General features: G+C 34.3%; 1 protein-coding gene across 3 annotated transcripts in view; it reads right to left on the minus strand.

Annotated features, from left to right (window-relative positions):
• Positions 1-12,500, minus strand: part of LOC106880012 (inactive tyrosine-protein kinase 7) — a 420,029-nt gene that overhangs the window by 26,715 nt on the left and 380,814 nt on the right. For all 3 annotated transcript variants that reach the window (XM_089352635.1, XM_089352634.1, XM_089352637.1), the window contains one exon: positions 9,297-9,448. In XM_089352635.1, the coding sequence (XP_089208761.1) occupies positions 9,297-9,448 (152 nt within the window). The remainder of the gene's footprint in view (positions 1-9,296; positions 9,449-12,500) is intronic.

The following is a 12,500-nucleotide window of genomic DNA, read 5'->3' on the forward strand; positions in this document are numbered from 1 at the left end:
CTGCGAATTGACTTCCAGTCCGCCCCGTGGAAATTCAGGTTGGATATTGCTTGAGTCCTCCTGGTGGGGTGGGTGTCAGTGGGTTGTCTAGGACCATACATAGTTAATTCTATAATGTTATGATCTGAGAGAGACGTGGGCGTTATTTTCACATTATGGATTAGGCTCACATTGTTTGTAAAGCAGAGATCTAAAATATTGCTTCCCCTGGTTGGTTGGAGTATCACTTGTTCCATGAACAGCATGTTGGATAGTTCTAGCAATGATTTTGCCTGGCTTTGTTCATGCAGTGACATCCCAGAGAGGATGTGACCTTCAGGCCATTTAACATTTGGGAGGTTAAAGTCGCCTAGGAAAAGTATATTGATGTGTTGGTCCAGATTTGTCAGGACCTCTTCTATGCGTCTGAGGCTGTCCTCAAATTTACCTTCCTGCTTTGCGGTATTTGGTGGACGGTATGTTGAGCATACATGTGTACTATTAAAGTATCACATATATATATATATATATGTATATATATACATACATGTATATATATATATATATATATATGTATATATATGTATATATATATATATATATATATATATATATATACATGTATGTATATATATACATATATATATATATATATACATGTATGTATATATATATATATATACACACATATATATATATATATATACATGTATGTATATATATATATATATATATACACATATATATATATATATATATATATATATATATATATATATACATATATACATGGATGTATATATATATATATATATATATACATATATATATATATGTATGTATATATATTTATATATATATATATACGCATATATATACACACACACACACATACACACACTCACACAGATGTGTAGTGACAGTCGTACACATATTCACGTAAACATGTATGTATATATGCGTACATACATATACAAATATTGATAGACAAATGGATAGATTGACAGAGCTATAGATAGATACACAAAGATATATACACGTATACATATATTGATAGTTACATATACATGAATATAATATATATGTATATAAAATCCGTGCATTATAAATCACACACACACACACACGCGCATATATATATACATACATACATACACACTCTAAGGGACGGGTGCTAAATTTTATCATAATGCCTCTAATTTTGTCACCCAATTCTCTTTTTCCTAGTCGCACATATTTCTCTCCTCATCAATTTCTATTTTCGCCTTCAAAAATAAGTGATGAGATGACTGGAACATAATGTTATTCTCGTGTAGTTGAAAAAGTACCGCGTCATTAAGACGTCGATAACAAGACACAAAGTACTGAAGATATATGATACCACGTGGACTAAAGACGTGACACGAGGAAGATAATTGCCACGTTTCAGCGACTATATAGGTCATGGAAGAAGGTGGTTTATCAAACGTACATTTGAAAGAAAATATGGTTAAAAGCCTTGACATTTACACGGTTCTTGTCTCGAGGCTGTGTGTCACTGTCGCAGGAAATTTTGAAGTTATTAATGGTGATGTTAACCGGTTTTAGATGTAAACGATAGATTGAGTGATTATGGATATGAGAAGATGTAAGAGAAAAAGACACTGTATATGTATGCGTAAATGACTCGTAAAATATGAGATACGTATAAAGCTGGTGCGTTTTATAAGGGCTGGTGGCAACTGAGCAAGCTTGTTTGGCGCTGATGGCAACTGAACTAGCTTGTTTGAAAACTTATCAACTGACTATGTCTGTTCTATTAATCGACTGGCTGTGGGCTGTTGTGGCTGTCATTCAGAATGCAACCAAGGAAGAATTATTAAATATCAGTGACCGTGTAAAATGTAATAGCTGTAGACTTTCGCGGACAAGATATCAAACGACAGTAATCTGAATATAGCGGCTGTCACAATGCGGCATATTTGAAATAAGTGGAAATGTGATAAAGTTATAAAATGTGAATATGAAAGTAATTGATAGATTGACTGTGATGAAAGCATCGAGATTGTGGATATGAGAAGATATAGGAGATAAAGGCACTGTGTGTATGAATGCGTAAATGACTCGTAAAATGGGAGAGGTATATAAAACCGGTGGGTTTTATAAGAGCTGATGGAAACTGAGCTAGCTTGTTTGGAAATTTATCACCTATGTTATATTTATCGACTGGCTGTGGGTTGTTGTGGCTGTCATTCAGAATGCAGTCGAAGAAGAATTATTAATTATTAGTGACCGTGTAAAAGGTATAGACTTTCTACAGTGAAACTGTAGACATTCGCGGAGAAGATATCAAAGCGGCTGTGACAATGGAGCATATTTAAAATTGGTGGAAAAGAGATAAAGTTATAAAATGTAAATACGAAAGTAATATCAATTGATAGATTGACTGTGATGAAAGCGCCGAATTTTAATATGATAATTGGATCTAAACGGTGTGGTTAGATTTAAATATTTAAAGATCAATTATTATTTTTTTTTTAATATTTGAAGAAATTTTTACTGATTATAATTGTATAAGAAAGATCAATCAGTTAAATTCTTTAGATACTTCATTCCCTTTATGTTCAAAGAGATACTACAGTTTTAACATATTCATTATGTCTATGTAAGGGTGTGTGTGTAGGGGTTAGGGTGTCACTGTGTGCCAGCAGTTGAGTAATATAGCATTGCATTAATTGCAGCAACATGTATGTAAACAGCATACGCTAAGATAGAACACAGGGGCATGTTTGTCGGCATGCTTGCGTATGTGGGGGTATGTATGTATACACATATATATACATATACACAGACACACACATATGCACAAATATATACATATATTTACATATATACACATATTTACATATGAACACTACATTATATATATATATTTGTATATATATGTATATATATGCGCACCCATATAAATATTTGGGAGGGGTGAAGTGGGGAGAAACAGATATCAAATTAATTGGTTTCTTGCGCATTTATATTACGTGCGAAATGAATGCGAAATAAGAGATAAAACGCCAATTGTTTTCCAAACGTTTCCATGACTTCAAAAATATATAAACGTACACTCTGAACTACTTAAAAAGACGAACATATTTTATGATTGTTTTATATTTTATGTAGTAACAAAATTTTAGAAATGCGCATAACGTAAAGGAAAGTATTTATTTTATCTTTTTTTTTTTACTTGTTTCAGTTATTAGGCTGCGGCCATGCTGGGGCACCGCATTGAAGAATATTTAGTCGAATAAATCGACTCCAGTACTCATTGTTTTTCAAGCCTCACACTTATTTCATCGACCCCCTTTTGCCGAACCGCTATGTACGGATCCGTGAATACACCAACACCGGTTTTGTTGCATGTGGTGGTGGGGGACTAACACACACACACTCGCACATGTCCATCTATCTATCTATCTATCTATCTATCTATCTATCTCTATAACTAAATATATAGTCAATTCAAATAATCACTTAAATAAACGAGTAAAATAAACGGACAACGACGACGTACACAAGGAATGTATCAGCTTGACACTCGGTGAAAACAGATGGTTTGACGTTTCGAGCATAGCTCTTCGTCGGAAAGGAGAAAGGGAAAAGTCCAAGAAGGAAAAGAAATTACCAACAGCACATACATGAGCACAAACACATATATACATGTATGGATGGATGTTTGTATACATAGAGACAAGCATAGAGAAATATGCCTACAACGTTCTTCAATGTGGACAATGTTTGATACAATTTAGATTCATTATTAATATTCCGATAGCATTTACATACATGTGTTCATGCATAAATCCAGACATATTTGCACATGCTTAAATAAGTAAATATATGAAAATATACGCGTGAATATCTATGCTTCCACACACTCTCACACACACATAATTATATATATATATGTATGCATATGTGCATTCAGATAGTTATTCACACAGATACACACACACGCGCGCATACACACACATACGCATATATATATATCTATATATATATACATACATATTCACATATATATATGTACATACATACATATATACATACACACATCCATATATATATATATATATATATATATACACACATTCATAATCATACATATATGTGCGTGGGTGTGTGTGTGTGCACGTGTGTACGCACAAATGTGTAAATATATATCTGTATGTGTGTATTTATTTATTCCTGATAATTGGTTTTTTCCTTTCATTTTTGATCGTTTTCAATTATTTGGTATCTGGATGGATGTAAAAAAATAACTTTGTTTGGGAGAGGGTATATGTTTATAGCAATAAATTATACTGATTACGGCTAATTCCAGAGCTACATAGCCGACCAATTATAAGCATTCCTCTGATTGCAAGACAATTAAAAAAAATACATAATGATAATAATAATAATAATAATAATAATAATAATAATAATAATAATAATAATAATAATAATAATAATAACAACAACAATTCTGTTTTATATAATGTAGGAATAATTAATAACTTTTAAAATATTCATTGTTTTGTATTTAATAGGGTGTAAATTATAATTTTTTTTTTCTCCATTGGTTTCTATTTTCTGTATTATAAACACTCGAAATATTTGTGATGATGTATTATCAAGAGACGTAATTTTTCATACATCTAATGTTTATTTTCTTTTCTTTATTATTGTTTCAAATGTTATTAAGATTAGTATTGATGTTGTTGTTTTTGTTGGCGGTGATTGTTATTATTATTATTATTATTATTATTATTATTATTATTATTATTATGTGTTGTTGTGGTAGTATTTCACTTGATATAAAATGTTGAACATTCTTGTCATCCACAATCAGTGAAATTATTAACAATGATTTATTGCACAGGCTGTAGAGTGCATGATGTTCCTCGTCGGAGATTGTGAGCGTTAATAGCTAAAAAATGTTTAGAAGAATTATAGTTAGCTGTTACACAGTAGCATTCTTTTAAAAGCAGGACCCCCACCCCACAAAATAAAAAATAAACAAAAGGAAATTTAAAAAGAGAGAAAAATTAATTAGAAATTATGTTATGCGTAATTATTTGTCTTAAAGAAAGTGAAATGAAGGAATGAACGATAAGAAATTGCCTGATTGGAGCCGATGCTAGCCTTGAAGTAAAATGTTTGCTGTATGGTAGGTTTTTTTCCAGAAATGTTTTTTTCATTTTCTGTTATGATTTTCTTTTGGAGTAACTTCCCTTTTATTCAACAGTTTTTCATGGCGTCTGTTGCCATTAATAGCCGACGAGAATGCATCGTAGCTCTTCGCTCCAATATTGGAAACTCCGAGTATTATAATGATAATCATTTACTGTTTGTTCTAAATTATAGCATATATAAATAATCCTCTATTTATCTAATATCGAGGTCTCATTCTTTTATTGTTACTTTTTATGATTATTATTATATAAATATAGGCGCAGGAGTACCAATGTGGTAAGTAGCTTGCTTACTTCCGGTTTGCTCACTGCGCCAAACTGGCTACTTGCTGTGAACGAAGATAGACATGGGTTTCGGCTCTGTCTATAGAAGGAAAAATTGAAGAATTCGCCGGGGTAAGTCGTTTTTGTTGCTCAGCTGGGCAGCAATTTATTGCTTCTATTTATTTTTTTAGTAAATTGTTGTCCAGCGGTGTGACATCTTCGTTTTCCTTGGCGAGATTTTGTGTGTTCGTTGTACGAACAAATTTTGTATTCGCTGTTTGTGGGAGGCGGGTTCGCTTTCCCTCAGTAGCGAAAACTTTTGTTTTAACTTTGAGCAAAAAAAAAAAAAAAGCAACTTTGAGTGAAGAAAACTTTTTGTGTCTCACTGTGCGAGAATTGTTGTTTTTGTGGGCGTATCTCGCCTCCGAAAAACTTGTGAAAATTTTGCTGCTGTGGCCCTGGATTACCTTCATTGGAATACCTTTACTGGAATACTTTTATTTTGGAGTACCTTTATTGGAATGCCTTTATTGGAATACCTATAGGTATTGCTGGGGGCCGGAATTGTGTTGCCTTGACTTAAACTTTCTTCCTTCTTTCCTTTTCTCTGCTCTGTCTTCTGTTCTTTTGTATTTAGTTTGTTTTTTGTGAACTTTTTTGTTGAACTTGTTTGTGAACTATTTTCTGAACTTTTTTGTTGAACATTTTTTTTGCAAGCATTGCATAAAAGGGAAACACTGTATTGGAGTGGGAACTGTGCCCACACAAACAGTGGTTGAAAGAAATGGAGGAAAGAACAGTGACGCTCCGAACCTACTCAAAGGTGTTGGATAGCGTCACTGTCTTTCCTCAAACTATTATTGAAAAGGAACTTACGAATGTTAATGCCAACTTTAAATATATTTCAAGGGGAGTCAAATATGTCACCGTGTGGTTGCTTTTTGACTCCCCGAGTGAAGCTCGCAAATTTGCGAGTGGGCCCATTGAAGGCAAAGAAATTTTGTTTCTGCCCACATATTGTGGACAAAAAATAACGAGGGCTTGGGTCTGCGGGTTGCCGCCTGGAATAAAGCCCAAGTGGATAGAGGATTCTTTCCACCGGGGTCTGGGCGGCACCGAAACCAAGCTCCTCAATGTAAAAATTTTGCCAGCAATTGACTGCGAGGGGTCAAAAGCGGTGTTGACCCTTTGGTCCCAGTCGATTGCGAGTCTGGTGTTTCCAGACTTTTTAAGGACGGCTCAGGCAAGGTATCCAGTGATTTTGGAGGGACGCCCTCCTAAATGTCACAAGTGCCTTGAATCCGGCCATTTAAAAAAGAACTGTCCCAAGGGCCGAGGTAAGGCCCCGGAGCAGAGGAAAAAAGAGAATGAGTCCTCCGCCCCACCATTGGAGAGGAAGACGGGGGAAGTCGTGGAGGCGGTGGCCTCCGCAAATAGAAAGAGGAAGGCGAGCAACGGTGGTTGCTCACCAGGAGAAATAGAGGTTGCGGGAAAGGAGAACACCTCGGGTGTGCCGAAAGATGCCCCGACCCCCGCAACCGGTAAAAGGAAAAAAAAGAAAAGGAGAAACGGGAGACGGTCGGTGGACGTGCCACCGACCGAGCCCGTTGCCCCTCCGTTAGGAAGTGAGCCACCGGATCGGGAGGCTCTGTCAGTGGGATTTGTGTCATCGACAGAGCAGGTTGCGGCCCCTTCCGAGGATGAGGAAACGGAGTATATCTTCTGTTACCTTAAGGGAGGGCCCGTTGAAAAGTGTCTGGATGATCTATTTGACCGTGAGCGTTACGACTGGGAATGTATAGACCATCCACGTTGGCCTCCGCAGGTGGCTGCGGAGATCTTAAATCATAGTGAAGTCATGGAGGTCGAAAAGACCTGTCAAAAAGAGGATTTTATTTACTTTCTTTCGGGCGTGCCACTGCGAGATCTCCTGATGGCGACAGGACGATTGATTGGAGGCCCGGATGAAGAAGATTAGATCTTTAAAAGGAACTTTTATTGAACTGCCATTGAATTTTTGACTTTTATTGGATTTGTATTGAACAATGTTTTCGAGGGGTTATCGATCGGCGGGCGTCGGTGCCTCTCATTTTTATTCACCTTTTGTTATCATCTTCATCTCATTAATGTCCGTGTCCAGCCCGCAGCTACTTTACGTTGTCTGTCCTTGTTTGTCCCCTCTTTGTAAGGCCTTAATGGCCAATATAATGAAATAAAGTAGCTTGCTTACCAACCACATGGTTCCGGATTCAGTCCCACTGCGTGGCACCTTGGGCAGGTGTTTTCTACTATAGCTTCGGGCCGACCAAAGCCTTGTGAGTGGATTTGGAAGATGGAAACTGATAGAAGCCCGTCGTATATAAATATATATATATGTGTGTGTGTGTGTGTGTGTGTGTGTGTGTGTGTGTGTGTGTGTGTGTGTGTGTGTGTGTGTGTGTGTTTGTCCCCCCAACATCGCTTGACAACCGATGCTGGTGTGTTTCCGTCCCCGTAACTTGGCAGTTCGGCAAAAGAGACCGATAGGATAAGTAGTAGGCTTACAAAGAGTAAGTCCTGGGGTCGACTTGCTCGACTAAAGGCAGTGCTCCAGTATGGCCGCAGTCAAATGACTGAAACAAGTATAATAGTAAAACAGTAAACAAGTTAAGCATTTTGAATACTTCTGATTAATTTGATTTAAACTGTAAAACAGTAATCATCGATAAAAAAAACCCAAAATAAGTACGTTAACTTCTTGCTTTCGATTGTTCGTAAAGTGCCGTATATTTACTCTATAATAAGATCTTACAGTGACGTGAGTTAAGATAAAATTTTAATGTAGCAAAGTTAGTATTTAATCTCCCTTGAGTTGATAGGACAAGTGCCCATTAAGATAATGTCACTTAACAACATTTACGTTTATAACACCCTTGAAGAATACATAACCTTCCTATCTTTAAATCCCCTCCTACCACTAAATTTCTCAGTTTTTGCAATAATTATCATTAGCATTTTGTTTCTCAAGATTTAATGTTTTGCTGAAAGAGATGTCTTGTTACAACTAAGCCACCTAAGCTTTTGACTGTTTGCAATAAAACGGTCACGATTTTGGCTGCGTCTAAACAGTATGAGGGAAATTTTACAATCCTATACCTGAAATTCTAAACTATATTGTAATTTTTGCTAACCATGCAATAGCTGCAATTATTATAAAGGCACGAAAAAAAAAACATGAAAAAAAAAACGAACAAAAATAGAAGCTTTTTATTAATTTTTACCGAGTTTGTATAGTCCCTTTTATGCTATGATTTCCCCATGTTTTTTTTTTTTATTTATTTTTTCTATTTCGATATGCTCTCTTCCGAGATATATGTACTTATAATAATTTTGTTTGTTTCCCAACATGTGAAAATGTAGCTCCTTCTCTTTTCGTTTTTTGTACATGTACATTATATCCTGATTGCACAGGATATTAAAATGACACAAGCATTATATATACTGTAGTGCTCCCGGCTCCATCTAAGGATTTTCTAAATATACACATGCATGCATACATATTTGCAAGTAATATCAACACTTGATTTTGTGTCGAAATATGTATAAAAACCACTTTAACATTAAACTGAAGGATTACTTAATGTCTGTAGCAGAGTACAACTTTATTAAAATTTCAAACGAAGAAGTTTCGGCTTGCTCACCGTCATCAGACTGCCTGATGAAGTTGTGTAGACCTTTACATGAGGAAGGGTCACTCATTCCCATGTAAATTATACATACATACATGCATACAGACATACATACACACAGACAGACATGTATGTATATAAACATTCACATTAACCAACTCATGAAATCATTTACCTCGAATCTCGCTAAGTCCCACGTGTTCGCTTCACCATTTTTATCCCACCAGACGGACGGTTTGGGGTCACCAATCGCGACACAATGCAGCATGACACGACGCCCCTCGTAGGCTGTGGTGTTTCTTGGTAGCACTTGAAATTTTGGTTTTTCTGAAAAGATTAACAAATAAAAAGGGGAATTATATATAAATATAAATGTTATTACAGTACAATAATATTATTTTCCAGCGAAATAATGCACCGTAAAGGTAGAATTATAAATAAATAACTTTTTCACTGATCTCGGTTCTGTTTATGACTGGGGATATTGGCCGCGTATACAGGCATTGATGTAGCGGATATTTTTAATTTAGTCTTTTCGGTGGAGCTAGCTGACGAGGACCAATCAGTTTTACGATAACATACATATTATGAAAAATCTGAAACTCGAGTACTAAGTTATCCATTTCTCTGGCGTTCTTCTATCGAGGTGGTCGCTTATAAGCTTTAACGTTATAAAATACTCTTATATATATGAGCGTATGTATAGATAATTTCATTTATTTCGTACAGTATGTTTTGCTGATGAAGGAGGAGTTACCAAACTAATCCAGAAATTGATCAATCCAAAACTGTCTGAATTATTTTATGAATTTTTTGTCAGTTTGCTTTCCCACTTTCAACCTGTCTAAAGTATATGTGGAGGGAATATTTGAAGTTATAGGACGTATTCGGCGTCTCCTTTCAACATATAGGCATGATACCTTTCGTGTCCTTAATTATAATTTTACTCTCTCTCTCTCTCTCTCTCTCTCTCTCTCTCTCTCTCTCTATATATATATATATATATATATATATATATATATATATATATATATATATATATATATATATATATCTATATATATATATATCTATATATATATATATCTATATATATATATATATATCTATATATATATATATATATCTATATATATATATATATATCTATATATATATATATATATCTATATATATATATATATATATCTATATATCTATATATATATATATCTATATATCTATATATATATATATATATATATCTATATATATATATATATATATATATATATATATATATATATATATATACACTGTATAAGGGTAACGCGTGCGTTCTGTCGTGATACAAACAATATATGAGTATATGCATATATATGTACATGTATGTATATACGTTCATCCACATGTACATATAGATACATAACTGGGTACATGACGTGGCAAAAGAACAAGGACAAAAATGGTAAACATGATGCAACAAACAAGCAGGCCAAATAGAAACATCCCCTTCATCAGCTGCCACCATTAAAACTCCGGCATTTCGAAGAATTAAGGCAGTACGCATCGTTAAAATGGTTCTTCCCACGAACACAAATTAAATTGTTTTCGTGGAGGGTAGTGGCGGACGAAAAATAAGACAGGAAAACGAAACGGTGAACCGTTTCGTTTTCCTGTCTTGTTTGTTGCACTGTTTACCATTTTTGTCCTTGTTCTTTTGCCACGTCATGTACCCAGTTATGTATCTATATGTACATGTGGATGAACGTATATACATACATGTACATATATATGCATATACTCATATATTGTTTATATATATATATATATATATATATATATAATCGACGGGCTTCTTTCGATTTCTGTCTATCAAATCTAACTCATAAGGAAGGCTTTGGTTGATCCGAGGCTATAGCAAAAGACACTTACCCAAGAAGCCACGCAGTGGGACTGAACCCGGAACCATATTAACATAGCAAGCGCCTAACCACACAGCAACTCTTACGCCTATATGTATGTGCATATGTATGTGTATATATATATATATATATATATATATATATATATATATATATATATATATATATATATAATGATCTTCACACAAATTCAGTGATATTTCCATCCCAATTTGATCTCTACGTTTAATTTTGATCTATTTTCTTCGATTTAATATCAAATGTTATGAAGGTTAGATAAATGATCATAGAGACTTAAGTGACGAGCTATTATCTGCATTATAAAAATGAGAGCTGATGATCCTGCCATTTTCTATCGAAAATGCGAGGGTACAGACTTTGTAACTCTAGCAACTTTATGAAAGTGAGGTGATATTTTTCAACCTCAAGTTAAGCATTTTGAATACTTCTGATTAATTTGATTTAAACTGTAAAACAGTAATCATCGAAAAAAAATAATAATAATAAGTACGTTAACTTGCTTTCGATTGTTCGTAAAGTGCCGTGTATTTACTCTATAATAAGATCTTACAGTGACGTGAGTTAAGATAGAATTTTAATGTAGCAAAGTTAGTATTTAATCTCCCTTGAGTTGATAGGACAAGTGCCCATTAAGATAATGTCACTTAACAACATTTACGTTTATAACACCCTTGAAGAATACATAACCTTCCTATCTTTAAATCCCCTCCTACCACTAAATTTCTCAGTTTTTGCAATAATTATCATTAGCATTTTGTTTCTCAAGATTTAATGTTTTGCTGAAAGAGACGTCTTGTTACAACTAAGCCACCTAAGCTTTTGACTGTTTGCAATAAAACGGTCACGATTTTGGCTGCGTCTAAACAGTATGAGGGAAATTTTACAATCCTATACCTGAAATTCTAAACTATATTGTAATTTTTGCTAACCATGCAATAGCTGCAATTATTATAAAGGCACGAAAAAAAAACATGAAAAAAAAACCAAAACAAAAATAGAAGCTTTTTATTAATTTTCACCGAGTCTGTAAGTCCCTTTTATGCTATGATTTCTCCATGTTTTTTTTTTTTTTTTAATCTTTTCTATTTCGATATGCTCTCTTCCGAGATATATGTACTTATAATAATTTTGTTTGTTTCCCAACATGTGAAAATGTAGCTCCTTCTCTTTTCGTTTTTTGTACATGTACATTATATCCTGATTACACAGGATATTAAAATGACACAAGCATTCATGTCTTCATTATTTGTAACACTTTACAACTTGTACATCCCATTTCTTCTCTTCGTTTCGCTCGGTGCTTACTTTCCCATTGAACAACCGAAGCAATATCGTAATGAGACTGTTCATACTTGCTGTTCTTTCGATTTGTTATGGTTTGGAATATAATCTGAACTCTTCTTCGTTGAGTAGTCAATGGCATTAATTATGAAAACTCTTCTCTGCATTTTCTT

Source organism: Octopus bimaculoides, chromosome 5 (genome assembly GCF_046866305.1).
Source record: "Octopus bimaculoides isolate indiv1 chromosome 5, ASM4686630v1, whole genome shotgun sequence".
NCBI lineage: Eukaryota > Metazoa > Mollusca > Cephalopoda > Octopoda > Octopodidae > Octopus > Octopus bimaculoides.